The sequence below is a fragment of the Zalophus californianus genome, chromosome 16 (assembly GCF_009762305.2).
Source record: "Zalophus californianus isolate mZalCal1 chromosome 16, mZalCal1.pri.v2, whole genome shotgun sequence".
Classification (NCBI taxonomy): domain Eukaryota; kingdom Metazoa; phylum Chordata; class Mammalia; order Carnivora; family Otariidae; genus Zalophus; species Zalophus californianus.
This window is the reverse complement of record NC_045610.1, coordinates 45,480,962-45,500,512: the sequence shown is the minus strand read 5'-3', so window position 1 is coordinate 45,500,512 and position 19,551 is coordinate 45,480,962. Positions and strand designations below refer to the sequence as shown.

At 49.3% G+C, this 19,551-nt stretch overlaps 1 protein-coding gene across 17 annotated transcripts in view; it reads right to left on the bottom strand.

Annotated features, from left to right (window-relative positions):
* Window positions 1-19,551, bottom strand: part of MAPT (microtubule associated protein tau) — a 96,970-nt gene that overhangs the window by 37,530 nt on the left and 39,889 nt on the right. For 8 of the 17 annotated variants that reach the window (XM_027626378.2, XM_027626380.2, XM_027626382.2 and 5 more), the window contains exons 2-4: window positions 7,296-7,454; window positions 3,093-3,179; window positions 543-629 (exon numbers count right to left, since the gene is read on the bottom strand). In XM_027626378.2, the coding sequence (XP_027482179.1) occupies window positions 543-629; window positions 3,093-3,179; window positions 7,296-7,437 (316 nt within the window). In that variant the 5' untranslated portion in view covers window positions 7,438-7,454. The remainder of the gene's footprint in view (window positions 1-542; window positions 630-3,092; window positions 3,180-7,295; window positions 7,455-19,551) is intronic. The other 9 variants (XM_027626379.2, XM_035724653.1, XM_027626384.2 and 6 more) reach the window with 2 other exon arrangements.

Below are 19,551 nucleotides of genomic sequence, written 5' to 3'. Positions count from 1 at the left end.
CTATGCAAACATGTTTGAAGCAACGGTCCTAGAAATGGATGCTAGATCACATTGCTGAACTCCTTAGGGGCTGTCCCATTAAGATCCTCCAAAGGTGTGGGTTAGTCATCTGGACCTGCCACATGCTAGGGTGTCCCTGGGGGTAAACTACCCACTAGGAGGTGACTCTGTCACTGGGCAGAGTCCCAGCAGGAGAGGGGACTGAGCTTGGGCGTAAAGAAGGCACAATCTGCCGCCGGCCTGCTTCAGAGGACCCAGCAGAGAGCTCTGAGCTGAGATGCTAGCTGAGACGGGAAAAGAGAAGCTGAAAGGATTCCAGAAGGTCCTCTATCCTCCAAGAGGCTGGCAGGCAGCCACGGAAGCAACAGGGCATCAAGGCACCAAACTCGGAATGACCAAATATTCCCAGGACCCAGCGTCCACCCACATGGCTGCCTTGCTCGGGGAAGAGCATCACCCCTATTCACACCCCACTCCTCTACGTAGGGCAGCCGGGCACCCGGCAAGGGTCTCTTCCACCCCGCCATGGGAGTGACCCTCACCTGTGGCTCCTTCTGGGATCTCCGTGTGGGGCTGAGCGGCCACCTGCTCGCCGGGGGCTCCCTCATCCACTAAGGGCGCTGTCACGTCTGAAAACCGAGAGTCGCCTTAGGGGGGCTAGGATGAGCCAGGCCAAGCCCCTCACCTTACTTCTAGTGTGGGAGCAGGCACGGGCGGGGAGGCAGGAGGGGACTTAGCGGCATGCAAAAAGCAACACCACAAAGCAGGGCCCAGAGCCATGCTCTTGCCTGATGTCTCTGCAGGAAGCACATTCATATCCTGGGCTTGGTGGCACCGGCTCATGAGACGCCCAGGCCATCTGCTGGGGACAGCCCCCATGTCAACACTGCAGCAAAAGAAAACTGCTGGGTGTGGGCCCGGGTGCTTTTAAAGAAGAAATGTTGAAAATCAGATCATCTCTGTGAGGCTTTGAGCAAGACCTTTGTTCTCTGGGTCTCAGTTTCCTCATCTGCGAAATGAGAGTATCACTGCCAGGTGACCAGCAAGTGCTCTCCCAACTCCAAGCCCCCTGTTCCCTGAGCCCATGACTGATGGTTGGAAGTACAGACTCCCCTGGGGGGCAACGAACAGGCTGGTCCTGTCCAGAACTGGGTGCTTGACAACAGGCCTACAGATGGTCCACCTTCAGAGCAGAGGCCAGAGGTAAAAACCCACCACCAGGAATGGCTGTCAGCCTCTCATCAGGGTGAACCCTTCCAAATCAGCAGTCCTCCCCGAGCACTGCCCTGGCACCCTCCCAGGCTGTTCCAGGCAGACATAAGGAGTTGTCAGCTTTGAAAGCTTTCCAAGAGTCTGAGTCAGTTTAGTCAAATGGAACCCATTTTAATTATGGTCGTCTCGGGAGTAGGCTGAGCAGCCTGGCAAAGCCCACCCCCAGCAGGGTCCCCTTCCTCATGGGGCGAGAGTGGAAGCTCTTGGGGCTCACACATGTACAGGATCCAGAGTGCAGCAAGACTTGGCTGGAAGATTCTTCCAGAATAATGTTGATGGGAGCACTGAAAACCTTGATTTGGGAGGCTGCCATGAAGTCTGGCGTTAGGCTCTGAGGATCTTCACAGGGCAGTAGCAACTTGCAAAACTGTCCTAAAAAGATCAGCGGGAAATGTCTTGCATCACCAGCTCTAAGAAGAGCAAAGAGCACTAGGCCTGGGTATTCTCCTTACTAGGCTGAGCACCACAGGGGAAGGGCCACGCCCACTTTCTCCCCCATAGATGCACCCTTATGCCAAGCAACTGGCAGGCACTTGACAGTCGCTTTGTGAATTCATTCAAAAGTGGACACTTGTGGAGATGCTGGGCCAGGTTCTCATCCTGTGACAGCCTCCAAAGTCATGGGCAGGGCCAGGAGAAGTGCTGAGAAGCCTCCTGGGGGATGGATGGAAAGACGGAAGGGCAGATACCACAGACTGGTTACTCAAAAGCCATCCCCAATGCCCCTCTCCCTTGATTTCTCTGACTAATGAGTCAGAAAGCAAAATGTTCCATGTTCCAGCCTCCCGCTTGCAGCCAGGGAGGCCATGAGACTCAGCTCTGGCCACTGAGACGTAAGTGGGAATCAGCTAGCTGGGGCTTGTTGGAAAACTCTTGCTTTCCTAATAAAAAGGAAACACATTTGGTTTCAGGGCCCTTTTGGCCACTTTCTTCTTGCTCTGAAAGCAGATGTCATACTTGGAAGTGCCACAGCCATCTTGTCACCATGAAGCAACAATCCAACTATTCAGGATGGCAGCAGATAAAGACAGAAGAGCGCTGATGACCCTGGGGACCTGCTGCCCCCCAGACGTCTTATTATGTGAGACACAGAAACCTCTTCATACATATGCCGCAGCCAGTTGTGTTTCCCATGATCTGAAATCAAATGCAGTCTCAACAGACATAGGTGGGAAGAGCAGGTAGTCAAAATCGGCACCAAGGAGCTCTTCAGGAAATACATGAGGAGCTTTATAATAACCTAGACACCAAACGTCTAGAGAGGACAGGTTAGGAGATGTGCTGGAATGAACAGCCTGGCCAAGGTCCGGAGGCCCAGACCAAGCCTAGAGCCCAAGAAATGAAGGATACTAAACCAGACCAGTCCCAACATGTGAGCTTGGAGATGTGCACTGAGCCAGCCCCTTCCACAGCCCAAAGGCTGCTCTGGGGCCTGCAACTCCTGAGAGAAGAGCAAGGTGGGTGGGGGCTTCTGAGGGAGTGTGGGGAGGGACGATTGACATGGAGCAGGGGCTCTGTGGAGCCGTGCTCAGGCCCCACGTTGCCACAGATCCTGACCTCTGCAAATGCGGCCGCCTCAAAGCCCACACACGACAAAGGTGCCCAAACTTGGCCCTGGCGAGCAAGGCATCAAAGCAGGGCTTGGCTTCTGGGGCCTGAGCCTGTCCTGCGACGCCCTGAACAAGCATGTCTCTCAGCCAGAGGGAGAGGCGGCAGCCACCGCAGCCAGGAAGGGGGGCACGCAGGGCTGAAAGCATGGCTAAGCGCAGGCTGGAGGCGTGGAGCGGCTGTCTGAATGAAGCAATGACAGGAGGGCCCACCTTCGGCGGTCGGCGTGCTCTTAGCATCAGAGGTTTCAGAGCCCGGTTCCTCAGATCCATCATCAGCGGGGGTCTGCAGGGGAGATTCTGGAACATACACAATGAGCCCCTCAGAACGGCGGCCTCTCCCCACCCCTCCTTTCGGCTTCAGGAGGAAATGGGGAGCAGTGTCTTTCAGACCTGAAAATCCCCCAGCTGTGGAACCCAGATGGATGGGACGTGGCCACATGATAAATTCACCAAGGGGACCAATCCCACCCCCACCCCAACACAACTGCATCCCCACATCAGGGTCATCAGGCAAAGATGCTCATTCCCGGGCGAGAAGAGAAACTGCCTTTTAATCAGCTGGTGGCTTCAAAGGAGGCAAGGGCTCTTATATTGACAAAAGGGAGGCCGATACTACAAAGCCAAGCCATAAATAAGCCTGCTGCTGTGTCTTTCCTGACGGAGAGGTTCATAGGAGATCACTACCACTCGTCAATGACAAGTAGACGCCTGGAAAAACACTCAGATCCAACTCCTTCCTCTGAAAAGGAATGGGCTCAGGGCAGACACCGTGCCTTGTAACTGGACTTCTGGCTGTGTGTCTGGATTTGACTCAGCTCCTTTCATAGAAAGATCTCCCAAGTACTGACCGACAGAACTGGAGTCACACCAGAAATGTCAGCCATGGTTACCTACAAGACAACTGTCCTTTCAGAATCCGGAGCCAAGGAGGCTCTGGTGGGCTCCAGGAAAGCCACTCCACCTGGGGTGGGGGCAGCCTTGGAGACATTTTCAGGGCAGGGTCTGGGGGTGGGGGTGGGTTTGTGCATGAAGAAGAACCCCAAAATGAGAAAAGGCAAGTGGTGTTCAACTGCACTGGGAGATCAGACACCATTGCTAAAATGCCGGCACTGGGTACCCAGCCCTGGGGGCGACCATGTGGCCAAAAGAAGGGCTCATTCTAAACCAACTTCCAGCAGCCACACAGCAGCCTGAGCCGGGGGCTTGCAAAAACCTGCCAACTGCCTTAAGAAGGCTTTGGACACATGGTAAGGAAGCATCTGCAGACTGTCTGCTGGGTCTTGTCATTACTAATCAGCCTTGACTGTCCGAGTACAGAAGCATAAGGCACGAGAGTGCCCCAAGCACGCTTGTCCCGGAATAGCCCCTCCCCGGCTCGGTCCCGAGCCTGCCATCCTCACCACTTCCATTAACCTTGTTAAATTTCTTGGAGGGAGGGAAAGAAGGAGGAAGAAGCCTCTTCTGAATGTCTTATCTGGAAGGTCGAAGAAGTTATGCCACTCACACCTTTTAATTCCTTAGGGTGCGTTAATTCTATCAGTTAACCCCCTGTCCCCTCTCCCACCCGGCAGCTCTTGGCTGTATCGGAGACTTGTCCAACTGGGAGCCTCCATGTAAATACTCTTCGTTCTAGTATTTTATACGTGGTTTCTTGTCATTATTCAAGATAGTCAGTCACTTATCTAAAACGTTGCTAGTAAAGTGACACCTTCTTGCCAAGTCATACCGCTCACTCCCCGTATAAAAATAACTCATTTTAAATCCTTAAGAAGCAAGAATAAATTTGATGAGAACTATGGAATCTCTTTATCACTTGCTTTCTTGGGAAGTATATTCTTTGGGTAAGCAAACTTTATACAAATGTTTTCCTTTCATAGCAGTGACAAAAAGTTAGCAACTTAAATTTTGCATATATATATATATATATATATATATATATATATATATATATATATATGTTTTAGCATAAATCTCCTGATCATGTTTTATGTTAAAGAACTGAGTGGTTTTAGGAAGCATACGTGAGACAATTGTGAGACACAAAAGAACTTGGTAAACTTGTTCTAACCTTACAAATTGAATTTCATTTCTCCTCCAAAAAGTAGGAATGGTAAAAACCACCTTTTCTCCTAGACATTTTTTTAATGAAATTTTTATTTGAGAGCAGTTTTAGATTTACAGAAAAATTGCAAAGATACTCTAGAGAATATACCCCACATCCAGCTTCCCCAATTATTAACATCCTACATTGTTACAGTACATTCTTTGCAACATTGTATATATTTTAAATTTAATATATAAGCCAGCCTGCTCTAAATAGAGCGTCACTGGCACAATGCACACGGGGCAGAATTCAGTACGTGGTGATTCCAAGTTGGATTCCACCCACGAGGGGTTCCCAGGGCACCTGGTTGAGGGACAAGGGACAAAACAGATGACAAGGAGCTGAGCAGCCCTTCTGATACGGCAGCACCACCTAGCAGCCCGTGACTCAGAGAGGGAATTCCCCTTGTCATCTGTCAACCAGGGAAAGTGACACCTGCCCTTAGCACTTACTGTGAGCACTGCCTGAGACATTGATGGCGAAGGCCTTTGCGATCCTAGAGTTCTACAAAAAAGTCTGAATTACCATTTTAAGGAAGTTCCCTCATAAGCAGGGTGGCCACAGACTTCATTACCCAAATCAGGACACCTGAGTGTGGAAGCAGCGATGGCCATCAGGACATAGAACAGACTTGCCCGGGGATGTGTGGACTCAGGTCCTCAGAGGAAGGAGCTCTTAGGGCCCCAGTCAGGGGGTCAGGGAGTCAGGGAACGAGGCAAACTCTGGCCCCCACCCCAAGCTGCCTCAGCCAGTGAGGGCTGTGGGGAGAAAGCCGGGGTGCCACTAACCTTTGGAATCGAGTCCTGGGAGCCACCACCCTTCTCATTCTACACGCCTGGGGTCAGGGTGGAGAGAGAAAAGGGGAAGGGGCTGTAGAGGGAGGAGGTGGCGGGGAGACAGCAGGAGAAAGAACAAGGTGGGAAGAGAAAGAGGGAAGGAGGAAACAGAGAACGTAGAACGTGGGAGAGGAGGAGACAGTGCGGGACAAAGGGAGAAAGGGAGCAAACAAGACTGAAAGGAGAAAGCAGATTTCTGCACTGCCCTCCCTGGGAGCCACCCCTTAGCAGCTCTGGCTGGAGCCAGGCTATGGTCAGAGAGAGGTCAGAATGCACATTGTTTTGCCCCCCATTTGGAGCCTGACATTAGGAGGGCAGGTCTGGCCGCCTGGGACACTTGGCTGGCAGGGGTATTTCCCCCCACTCCCCTCCCCCAGCACCTGGGGCTGGGAGGCCCCGAGAAGGCCACAGGGCAGCCCCTGAGCTCCCCAGGATAGCGTACCAACTCTTCCTTCACCTCCTCCAGCCAGGAGCCCACTTGTCTGACCCCCGGGTTCCTCGGACTCCTACATTCTCTGCTTAAACAGAGAGACAGAAGTCACCTTTGGAACCAGGCCCCCGAGAAGTCCTGCAAGTGGGGATTATTGCTCCTCACACTTCCCCAACCCAGGGGACCTGCTGGTGACCCCACCTCCTGCAGGGAACCCTCCCGGACAGATGAACCCAGAAGAGGACCCCTTCCACCTCGGAGCTCTGCCACTTCCAGCCACTCCTCCGTACCTCAGGCTGCAAAGTGTTTTTATTACTTTTAGCATTAACAGAGAACAAACAGCAGTCTGTTTGCTATTTTGTCTCCTTAGAAATGGGTCTGGAGGGCAGGGACAGAATCCTTACACTAGGGCCGCTTGGAGCTGCAGGCAAGGGCGCAGAGGACGGCATCCGAAGCAGGAGAGAGGGCATAGTGGTCTCCAGGGGCCTCCCCAGACTCGTGGTCAGTGAAATGAAACACATGTGTTTGGTAGGGGAGAGGAGGGGGCCAAGACAATTTGGCCCAAAGACTGTATTATAGACTATTTTGAGGTTTTGAGGATGCAGTTTGTTAGTGTAGGTACAGCAGGAATCCCAGAGCTGACCGACTCTTGCTGAAACAGGGCCCAGACAGGCTCGTAAGGAGGACACACAAATAACGTCCAAAGCCGAGGATTCTGAATGTTAATGCATGCGGCTGGTTTAAAGATTAATCAATGTGGCTAAAGACTGAAGTGAGCACCCTGTATTCATCAGACTGACAAACCCCCTGCCATCTTTGTCACGCTGCCATCCACACATGTGTCAAACTCTCCTTTGGAGAGGTAGTCTCAAAGAGCCTCACATTTTGAGTTCTCCTGGCCCTTTCAAATTAAGAGGCTTCACTCTGTTGACAATCCAACAGAAGTATTTAAAATTCCTTTTAAAATCTCCATGCGCACCCCTCCGGCCAGTCCTTCCCAGAGCAAGCGCTTGAGCCTGCTGTGTGTGTGGCCATGCACTCACCTTTCAGGCCATGGTCCGCGTCCCCTTCATGGTCTTGCAGTAGGGTGTAGCCCCCCTGAGAGGGGAGATCCTTCCTCTCCCCCATCCCGTACGCCCCAGCATGATCTTCCGTCACGGTGAACTCCGGGCGGGGCTCAGCCATCCTGGGTCAAGGCCCACCTGGGGAAGGGAGATGGGGAGGATGAGCAGGACATGCTGAGCGGAGGGACCTGCACGCTTGGGGGGTGGGGTCGGGGCGGGGAGAGAAGTGCCACCTCCCCAGGGGGTCGTAGAAGACAACGCTCCGCCTCCCCATCCCCTCCCCATGGGATGCCCAACCTCATCCCATGTGCGCTGTTTACCTGTATGGGCACTTTTTTTTAAAGATTTTATTCATTTGACAGAGAGAGACACAGCGAGAGAGGGAACACAAGCAGGGGGAATGGGGGAGGGAGAAGCAGGCTTCCCAGGCTTCCTGCCAAAGCAGGGAGCCCGATGCGGGGCTCGATCCCAGGGTCCTGGGATCATGACCTGAGCCGAAGGCAGACGCTTAATGACTTGAGCCACCCAAGCACCCCTGTATGGGCACTTTTAATTCACCTGTATCACATCCGGTCCTACTCAAAACCACCAGGTGGGCAGGTCCAGCGGGCCTGACTTGTTAAGCCCAGCACTCTTTCCACTTCATTAAAATATAAATGCCGCTGACTAGTAGCTTGATTTTTTAAAAATTTTTTAATGGAAAGGGTAAGACCAAATAGGAGAGGGAAGACATCAGCAGGCAAGGAAAACGAAGCACAGAGAAGTAACCATGATCTTTCCATCACAAGACAACAGCGAAGCAAAACTGACTCTTGACCCAAATGTCCTGAATCCCCCTAGGTCTGAATGGAATGGCCCCTACTGGAGGTCAGGGCTGGGCCTCCACTCACCTCAGGGGCCCCCACCAGGCCCCTCAGGTATGCATTCCAAGGTTGGGGCTCAGAAATCCCGAACAGCTGAAGAGTAACATGCATACCTCCCCCTGGAGCCCCAGCCGGACCCGCTGCTCCAGCTCCATAGAACCCACCAGAAATGGTCATTTGCTCATATTCTGTCCTCATCTTTATTGAGAATATTTAGTTCATGATTTTAAAAGTAACTCCTAACTTTGAATTTCTGCACATCTGAGAATGCCATTTTGCTCTGGTCCATTCATGCCACTTTGGGTTATTCTACTATTTTCATTTTTTTATCTCTGCAGTTTGAGTCCTCTGTCTTTTACTTTGTTATCTTCCTTTTAAAGATTTTATTTTTAAGCAATCTCTACCCCCAATGCGGGGCTCGAACTCACGACCCCAAGGTCAAGAGTCACATTCTCTACTGACTGAGCCAGCCAGGTGCCCCAACACCTTCCTTTTAAATTACTCATCTCATATTATTTATTTTCTACTTTATATTTATTTTTACTCTTATCTCTGAAACTCTCCTGTTTTGTTTGTTCCTACTTCCTCTCTTTACCCTTCTGTAATTTTTGGTCTTGATTTTTATTTCTAACCCTTTAAAAATCTCAGCTCTGTCTTGATTTATTTTACATGTATTCACTTGATTTATTACATAGTTACATAAGTATACATAATAAATACACACATGTAAATGTAAGTATATGTAAGTAAGTATATATAATAAACACGTGTTGACTTATTTTACATGTATTTATTTATATCTTTATAGTGTTTTGTTACTTTTACTTTTACTTTTTGCCCCAGATTCATGTCAGCTTTTCATTTAATTAATATTTTAACTTGAGATAATTTTAGACTTACAGACTTACAAATAATTTTAGACTTAGTAAAAGTAGCCCAGAGGATCATTTTATTATTTCTAACCTTTTGAAATCCCTTTCAAATATATTTGCCTATGTTATCCTTCTATCTTTCTGACTTTTTACATTGAGCTTGTTTTCTTTTAATCTTTCCTTCTTAAAATTGCAACTTTTATAATTTTTCATAATTTTAATCTAAATTTAGTCTTTATTTTCATTTTTAAAATGTGTGCTGCCGGGCGCCTGGGTGGCTCAGTTGGTTAAGCGAATGCCTTCGGCTCAGGTCATGATCCTGGAGTCCCGGGATCGAGTCCCGCATCGGGCTCCCTGCTCAGCGGGGGGTCTGCTTCTCCCTCTGACCCTCTTCCTTCTCTCGTGCTCTCTATCTCTCATTCTCTCTCTCTGTCAAATAAATAAATAAAATCTTTAAAAAAATAAATAAAATGTGTACTGCCATTTCCCCTTCTTTAATTGCCTTCATTTATGTTCTTTCTTTTATTCTAATTGTTTGCCTTCTTTGCTTTAAATCTCTACTTTTCCTTTATAATTCGTTAATAGTTAGCCTCTTAGGTTTCTGTTTCCATTTCATGGAGTGTTTTCAGCTGCACCCAGGAGTGGCGGCGAGGGTGGGTTGCCAAGGGGAAAGCTGATAATACAAACTGGACAGGACAGAGGACTTTCTCCTTCCCCCTTCCACTGCATCTAGTGCTCTCGTTTCCACGATCAATTAATGACGTCTCCCAAGGGCAAGGCGTGGAGGGCACCCCTGATGTCATGCATTCTCTAAATGCATTACGAGTTACAGAATGCTCTAAAATCCACATCTCACCTCTGACAGATGTTGGGCAAGTCCCATAAAGGGTGGGCTACAAGGCGGGAGGGTCCACCTGGGGCAGACCCTTCCGTGATGCTTTCCTGACTGACACTGGTGGTGGGACAGACAGGCTTCTGGCACCATGTCTAAACCAACTGGCCACTGGCAGAATCATGTCCAGCTTCGTTCCTCTCCCTTCTAGGGCAGGACATGCTGGGGTGGGTGTCTGAGCTCTCTTCTCTGTCCACAAAGTAGGGTAAGAAGCTAGTGAGAGCCACATGGCCTAGGAGGGTTTTAAGAAGGAGCTCAGCGGGGGCGCCTGGCTGGCTCAGTCAGTGGAGCGTGCGACTCTTGATCTCGGGGTTGTGAGTTTGAACCCCACGTTGGATATAAACATTACTTAAAAATAAAATCTTAAAAAAAAAAAAAAAGAATGAGCTCAGCAGGACCTCTGCTATGTGGGTAGCCTGGCCCCACTTGGGTATTTACTGCCTATAGAGAAGGGGCCTCTTTTCATTCTGACTGAGGACCCTGTCCCTCAGGGAGCTCTTGGCAAAGGCATCCAAGATTGAGGTTCTTCAAATTTTTGACATCTCCCCAACGATGAGCAGGACTTTATTTTGGGCAGATCAGAGTCCGCATTCATCCTTCAAGGCTTAGGACTTGGTGGTGATATTCTTTACCCTTAGATATGCTAATGGTCTGTTGCCCTTAGCAAATCTCAAAACGTCAGAACCCCTCTTCTAAGAGGGACCCGTTCCATTATCTGAGAGAACTATTGCTCCCCACCCAGCTCTAGGAAGTAGCATCTTCCTTGCTGGTGGAGCCTCTCAGGGCGTCCCTGGTCACCGCCCAATGGCTCGTCCCCGAGACTGGTCCATGAGTCACTTCATCTGGCTGAGTCACCAGATGCCCCACCCTGGAGCGGTGGGATCACCCCAGAAGCTCAAGGCCTCGCAAGCTGGCTGGAGACACTACACCTGGCCCAGATGAGCCAGGCTAGCCAACTCAGGTTACCCTGTGCAAGCTGCAGCTCAAGATTCAGTGAATGCTAAGTTTAATGAGCTCTCTGTGGTTTTGTTCTTTAGATTTGATCAATTCCTTTCAATGAATGACCAAGTTTCCCCTCCTGGAACATGGTGGATGGAGGTGTACAAGTAAAAATCTCATTTACTGGTTTCCTCTTTTATAAAATGCCCGTTTATATCCTTTGCACCTCTGTTCAGATCTCAGTGCTCATTGTAATGACTTGAGTGAGCTCCTTACACATCAATAACATCAACCCTTTATCACATTTGTGGCAGATAGTTTCTCCAGTCAGTCACCTTTATTTTGGTTCCTGACGGCTTCCGACCAGCAAGGCTTTTTTTAAAGATTTATTTATTTATTTGAGGGGGAAGGGGCAAAGGGAGAGGGAGAGAATCCTCAAGCTGACTTCTCACTGAGTGTAGAGCCTGACTCGGGGCTCGATCCCAGGACCCTGAGATCATGACCTGAGTCGAAACCAAGAGTCAGCTGCTGAACAGACTGAGCCGCCCAAGTGCCCCTGGCCAGCAAGTTTTAATAGTTGTAGAGTCACATCTATTTTCCTTTGTGATTTATTCTATTGCTATGGCACATAAAGATCATTGATATTTTCTTTTTTTAAAAGACGTTTACTTTTTTACTTTCTAAAGATTTTATTTACTCATTTGCAAGAGAGAGAGCACGTGAGGGGAAATGGCAGAGGGAAAAGGAGAAGCAGGCTCCCCGCGGAGCAGGGAGCCCGATGTGGGGCTCGATCCCAGGACCCTGGGATCACGACCTGAGCCGAAGGCAGATGCTTAACCAACGGAGCCACCCAGGCGCCCCTCATCAATAGTTTCTGCTACGTTTTCCGTGGTCTAATTCTTTACATGTGACTCATTAATTCATCTGGAATTTATTTAGGTGTATGACATGAGGTGAGAATCTAAACATTTCCTCCCAAATATAATAGTTAAACCAATGGCCCAGCCTTAGTCATAGAATCTGTCCTCTCGCCCAAGCAAATGAACCAGCTACTCTGCCCCATTTATCTGCCCATATTGGTGCTAAAGTTGCCCCCCACCCACACCCCCGAGTGAAACTTTGGATCTCAAGTCTTATTCTTTAGGTGGCCATGGACACTCTCATTTTCTTTTTCAAAACTATTGACCTTCTGGGGCGCCTGGGTGGCTCAGTCAGTTAAGCGTCTGCTTTCGGCTCAGGTCACGATCCCAGGGTCCTGGGATGGAGCCCCGCATCGGGCTCCTTGCTTGGTGGGGAGCCTGCTTCTCCCTCTCCCTCTGCTGCTCCCCCTGCTTGTGTGCTCTCTCAGATAAATAAATAAAATCTTAAAAAAAAAAACTGTTTGACCTTCTTGCATGTTTTCTCTTGCAGATGTCCTTTAGAATATTTTTTCTCAAATTCTCAAAATTCCATTGGGATTTTGGCTGGAATTGTGTCATGTGCCAAGATGATAAAAATTGCTCTCTTCAGAATATTTAGTGTTCCTCTACATCAAAAACTAATGATGTAATATATGGTGATTAACATAACAATAAAAAATGTAAAAAAACTAATGATATACTGTATGGTGATTAACATAACATAATAAAATTTTTTTAAAAAGTAAAAAAAAAAAAGAATATTTAGTGTTCCTATTGCAAGAGCACAGTGTGTCTTCCCATTCATTCTGGTTCCTAAATCTCTCCGGGTGGAGGTGGGGAATGTAGGCCTGCACTTTCCTGGTGGGGAGATCACTCTTTTTTTTTTTTTTTTTAAAGATTATTTATTTATTTATTTGACAGAGAGAGACACAGCGAGAGCAGGAACACAAGCAGGGGAAGTGGGAGAGGGAGAAGCAGGCTTCCCGCGGAGCAGGGAGCCCGATGCGGGGCTCGATCCCAGGACCCTGAGATCATGACCCGAGCCGAAGGCAGTCACCCAACCGACTGAGCCACCCGGGTGCCCCGGGAGATCACTCTTGATGTCTTGCCATCTTCTGTGCTGCCTTTGTGAGTGGGACCCTCACCCTCATCGTGCTGATGATTTATGAAGGGATCCGGGTTTCTGCAGTGGAGGTGATCAAGCTGCAGTTCCAATGCTGGGACTGGCCCAGAAGTGACAGGTTCCCCTTGAGGTCTCCGGGGAATAAACGCAGGAAACATTTTCTAGGCCTCTCTCTATCAGACAGATGTGATTCCTTAGCAGAAAATCTCTCACTCAAATGAGCTTGTGAAAAGAAGTTGGCAGAGTTCAGGAGGCTTTTGCAGAAGAATGCAGGGGTGGGAGGGGGCATTCTCTTTTCTCTACTCCTGAGGTCAGTTTCCCCCCATCCAGTGGTTGGTTGCTCATATTTTAAAATCACTGGTTTTCGAGAAAGCAGTTCTTCCAAAGGAGCCTGGGAGGTGTGAGACACCAGGGCCCCGCATGCGCTATAGGGCTCGCCACATTCTGCTCATGGTTAAGTCACGAAGTCCCAAAGCCCACCCTCCACTTATGCCCTGAAAAAGCGGGGCTCCCCGATTAAAGTTCTCGTCTTCCGACAAATGGCACAGCCACACATCCCAGCCCTAAGACTCTCAGCCAAAGACAGCAGACTGGAAAACACAAAAATAAGCACAGACCCGAGGTGGGTACACAGCCCAGACTAGACTCGGTCACCATCTCACGGATCCCTGTAATCTAAGAGGGACGTAGAGACGGGAAAATAAACACACAGGGAGTTGTTTTCCGAAGGCTGCCCTCTGCTTTCTTATTCTTGTAAATCAACCAACTTCTCCTCTCTCTCTCTCTCTCTCTCTCTCATTTCCTACCTCCTGTTTCCCCAGGCAGTGACTTAAAGGCAGTGGGGGGTAGGAGATAAGCAAGAAATTTTAGGAGAGGCATAAAAGTTGAGTTAAACCTGTAAACTAAAAAGGGCCATTTTTTAGGCACCCTTGGGAAAGTTCCTAACTAGAGAAGACAAGAGCCAGAGCGTCCTGGGGTCTGTCCCTGTCGTTCTGGAGCTGAGCCAGCTTCGGCCTGAGCGGGAAGGTGCCTTGTCCTGCGAGGTCACATCCCCAGCCCCACGCCACCTTGCTGATGGACAGAGTCAGAGTAGGGCAGAGAAGGGGTCAAGTGTCCACAGGGTGAGAGGGACAGACAGACAAAGAAGACATGCAGGTGAAGACAGGATAAGGGAAAGGCAAGGGGGTGAAGGCACAGGGAGGGATGAATCCCTGAATCAAATCATGACTGCTGCTACCCCCAGTCTTTTATTATTATTATTATTATTATTATTATTATTATTATTATTATGGAGGAAAAAGTCACACAACGGAAGATTAACCATTTTAAAGTGAACAATTCAGTGGCATTTAGTACATGCAAAACGTGGGCAACCACCAACTCTAACTAGCTCCAAAACATTGTCATCACCCCAAAAAGAAACCCTGTGCCCATGAACCGGTTTCTCCTCATCCCTACCACCCCCACTCCCCACCGGCCACCCGTCTACTTTCTGTCTCCATGGATTATGTATTTCAGGTAACTGAAATCATTGACTACGCGGCCTTTTTTTGTGACTGGTTTCTCTCACTTAGCATAATGCTGTCAGGACTCAGGGCTTCATTTCTTAGTAAGATTCCACTGTATGGACACATGCCATTTTATTTATCCATTTACCCTTTGATGGACACTCATGGTCTCTTAATAAATGACAAGTTTGGAAACAAGGTAAAATAGAAATTTTTATTGTGACTTTTATCTGATAACGGTGAAACTGGGGGAGAGGGAGAAGAAAGGTGTGGGTGGGAAGGGGGATGATGGAAGGAGGAGACCGGCAGGGGGCCCCAGACAGCCTTCAACTTCCTCCTCACTTTGCCAAGGCTGGGCCCCCCTGGGGCATAGGGATGTGTAGGTGATGTGTAGGTGAGGCCATGCCCTGGCTCCCTTCTGCTCGCAAAGAATGGGACCTTCCGAGGCTGCAAGGAACCAACTTCCTGCCTGGCAGAGATCACGTCTTCTGTGGAGCTTACCTGAAGAGGCACCTCTGTTTTCTGATCATCCAGGGCTGCCCTCGGAGGTGTCCAGAGGTGGGTGAGGGAACTCCAGGCACCTAGTCCAGCTGAGAAGTGACTTCTGGAAGGTCACCAGGGGACCCTGCTCACTATTTGGAGCGCATTTGCCATTTCCCTGGACACTTCCCCATGACAGAACATCTAGGCTCACTACAAACCTGTGAGGTTGGCAGGACACAAATCCCAGACAGGTAAAGGCCCCCAGAGGTTAAACGACTTGCTGAAGACCATGGAGGCAGTCTGGAACCTGACTCAGATTGACATAGGACTCCCTTGGCCCTGCTGTCCTCTGAGACACGGATTCCTGGCAGTTCGGTCGCCTCCGTGTCCTCCCCACCCAGGCCTTTCCTCCTGCACGGTTCTCCAGGGGGTCTGTAGGTTTCTTCTGACCTAGGGTGGTCTTTACCTGCTGTAGATGAAGACCAAATGGCCTTGCCGCACCTACTGCTTCTTTCCTGTTCTTCCGAATTGTCTTACCCACAGCACTGCAGTTTGGTAATGAGTAATTCAGGTTCTAGAGAGCTCCTTGGGTAAGTCAGGGCAACACTGGACACCCTTTTGGCAGCTTTGGAATATTAATAGCATCTGCTTATGTGAGCCCTGTCTATAGCCAGTCACAGGGACTTCAGAGAGAGGGAGAGAGTCTCTCTGTAATACAACAGCCTCATGAGAGGAATCATTGTTCCTGCTTTCTAGATAAGGAAACAGGCTAGGAGAGGTTCCTGTTGAGGGTCGCACAGCTAGGAAGGGGCAGAGCCGGGTCTGAACTCGGATCTTTTGATGCTCAGACCCATCTCTAGGCTACTACGTCCCAACAGACTGTTTAAAAAGCACAGCCCTTTTCTCCCGCCCAGCACTGGGCGACATGACGGGCTGCCCGGGCTGGAGGGAGAGCCGAGGGCAGCCGGCGCCCTCGGACGGAGTTTCGCGGGTCTGAACCGCACGTCCCTCCGCGAACCCACCTCGAAGGCGGGGCTGTTCCGAACCGAGGGGTAGCCTCGCTAGGGGGCAGCAGACGCGCAGCCGGCGGCGGCGGGCTTCTGCCCCAGCAGCGACCGCAGGCCCGGGGGCGCCCACCGTGACTCAGCGCAAAGCCGAATCGCCGTCCCGTGGCTCTGTCCAGACAGAGGACATTCGCCCTCAGAACCCCTCCGCTGAAAAATCCCACACTGCAAATAGAGAGCAGTGCCGATGCCCAGGTTCACCAATCTGCCGAAAACACTGAATTGCACCCTTTAAAGGGTGAATTTCATGGTACAGGACGTATCTTAATAAAGCTGTTATTAAAAAAACAAACACCCTAAATGGACCTCTCTCAGAAAGCTGAAGATCCAGTAGAGATAAATCTAGAATCCCAAAATAACCTTACAATGAATTTTGTTCCCCAAAGTTATTTTTGGCTACTGCATCCCATTTTTCCTTTGCTCTGGTCCCTTTTTTGCACCATCGGGAATGTGTGAGTGCACTCGGGTGGAAAACAGAATTCCTCTCAACGACAGGAGCCATGTTTCAAGTGTCTCCAGGTATTGACTCATTTAACTCATACACCTGACTCCATTATTACGCCTCCTTCTACAGAGGGGAAACTGAGGCACGGGAAGGTTGAGTAAGTTGCCTCAGGTTTCACAATAGGCATGTCATGGAGTCGGGGTTCAAAGCCCAGGCAGCCTGGCACCAGAATCTGACCTAAAATGTTATCAGCACACTGATAATCGTGATTGAATCAAGCAGTGAGGGAGATGCCCACTTAGGAACACCAGGACCCTAAAGCTTTTTACCTCGAAAATGTCCTCGTCATATTTACACTCTATTCTTTAATCTTACGGTCCAACTGTTTTACTTTAAGATACAGACATTAGTGAAAGGGCACACATACGGGTCTCCTGGGCTGAGGTGGAGTCGGGGCCCCAGGTCATTAGGAAATCCCTCTACTCAGGAAGCTGGGAGCCAACTGTACCCAGAGGAAGAGAAAGAGCCTCAAGGGTTTAAATCAACACACCCTTGAGGCTGACTCCTGGCAACTCCGATGCTTCAGACACCCTTCACTAACAGCTGGTCCCAACTGTGAGTGTCTAAGGAGCTGCCTCTCCGTCTGTGCTGCCCCTCTTCTCCCCTGCCCCCCAGAGGTGGTACCCAGCATGGAGGCAGGCACAGGGACGTCCTCAGGAAGACGTGCATGAAGGAAGGCTCGTGGCATGGCAAACCTCAGAGGAGCTCTAACGTGTGAGATCATGGCCACATCATAGCAGATGTACCACAGAATGTTCTAGAACCCAAACTGAACAATAATAAAAAAAATACCCAGATTTTAAGCATAACTGCCAAATTAAGAGGAGAGAAGATAAAGGAGCCCACAGAGAGGGAAGACTTATGTCGGTGAGAAGAAAATGGAATAATCCTGGGCCTCCATCCAAAGAGAACAATCAACGGTTGTATGAAAGCATGAATGAAGGGCACTTTTTGGGGGGAGGTGGTGCTGCTGTGCACACACAATGTGTCATGGCTGATGTCAGCTGGCTAACGTCCACCATCGTAAGAAAATTCAGATTGTGTCTGAGAGGACAATTCTAGTTCTAAGCCTCAGATTTCTGTTTTAATTTTTTTTTCATTAAAGGTTTCTCTCCTCCTTTGTAGTCACTGGCATAGTGAAATAGTTGTGTAACATCTGGCAGGGTGACCGATCAGGCTTGGGTGGCCTTTGTGTTCAGAACTGTGGTCGCTTTCCCTCCATCCCCCTTTCTGATATGTTTTCCATCAGTCAGGTTTCAAGGAGGACAGCGCGGCTGTGTGACATGTTGATAGGTGGTAGAGACAGGTTGCTGAGCCTCTGTCCTGTTCAGGAACCACCAATATCCCTGGCCACCACTTTTAATTCTACCTGAGATGAAACCCCTGAACTCAGAGCACCAAATGGATAAAGAGGAGTCTCTTCTGATATCAAAGCCAAGAAAACAAGAGCAAACAATTGCTTTTCTTGGGCAAACCACTCTTAATTCTTAGAGAGAGAGAGAGAAACAGAGAGAGAAAATGTATTGTTTTATAAAAGTGATTCATAGGGGCACCTGGGTGGCTCAGTCAGTTGAGCATCTGACTCTTGATTTTGGCTCAGGTCATGATCCCAGGGTCCTGGGATTGAGCCCCGAGATGGGCTCTGCACTCAGCGAGGAGTCTGCTTGAAGATTCTCTCCCTCTCCCTCTGCCCCTCCCCGCCCCGCACATGTGCAAACTCTCTTTTTCTCCAAAATAAATAAATTTCTTTTAAAAAGTGATTCATAGTCATTATTAAAAAGTCAAATACAAAAATGTGAAAGAGCAAAGCAAAATAACGTGTTAGGGAACTTCCCTGCAGATATGTCTCCTGGGCATGCACAGAATTTTCTCTAAATAAGACCATATTCTATAACCTATTTTATTCACTTAATAATGTGGTATATTAATAAGCTTTATCTTATTTTTGGTTGATCTTTAGTGGATATAATTTGTAGTGCTGCTGCTGTGTCTCTGTCTTCCAGCTCTAACAGGGAGCATAGGGTCCACAAACCAACACAAGATTACACTTAACAAGTGCTGGGGGGAGGGGAGTTTTAGGGCCTCCCCCCACCTTTTTAGCCATCCGTAATCTTCCCCTTCTAAGAACAGATATATCTAGAGCCAGGCACTCTTTACACATTTTATCTCATTTCATCCCCGCAACAACCTACGTGAAGTAGGAAATATTATTTTACCTCCATTTTTAAAAAGATTTATTTATTTATTTGAGAGGAAGAGAGAGAGTAAGCAGGGGGAGGGGCAGAGGGAGAATCTCAAGTGCAGAGCCCAACATGGGGCTCGATCCCAGGATCCTGAGATCATGACCACAGCTGAAATCAAGAGTCAGACGCTTAAAAAAGAAAGAAAGAAAGAAAAAAGAGTCAGACATTTAACCAACTGAGCCACCCAGGCGCCCCTCTTATCTCCATTTTTGCACTGAGGCTCAGTTGCCCAGGGTGGGGCAGGGGATGCGTGTGGCTGTGAGTCTGCAGTCTTAGCCTTCACTGGGTGGGTTTGACACTGGGTGGAGACCTCCATCAAGGAATCATGAAGTTCCACTCCAAAACCCTAATGCAGGTCATCTCAGCTCCATTTTGTAGCTGGGGAAACCGAGACACAGACAGGCTGAGGGACCTCCAGGGGACCTAGAAGTAGTGGCAGAACTGGGGACAGAGTCTGGCGTGTGGTGATTTGCTGGAAAGCTCAGCTTAGGAATGGGAAGTCGGCTGGGAGTGTGCACGGGAACTGACTGTGGGCAGGGCAGAGTGGGGTCTCGGACAAGAAGACAGAGACAGAGCCATAGCTGATGAATGGGCCTCCTCCATCAGGCTCTTGCCTCTGCAACGACTCGGGAGCTGAGAAGCCTCTCAGAGGTACCCTTGGGCTACTTGCCAAAGTGCATTATGGGTTCTGAGAAGCACGGGCTTCTCCGTTAGCCATTCCTGGGACTGATGGATGGCACTCAGGTATCCCTTTCTCAAGGCACTTAGAGAACACTGCCAGGCCTCACCCTCACAGCAGGGTCTGGGGAGGTACCCCCCATCCTGACCCCTCCATCCTAGGCCC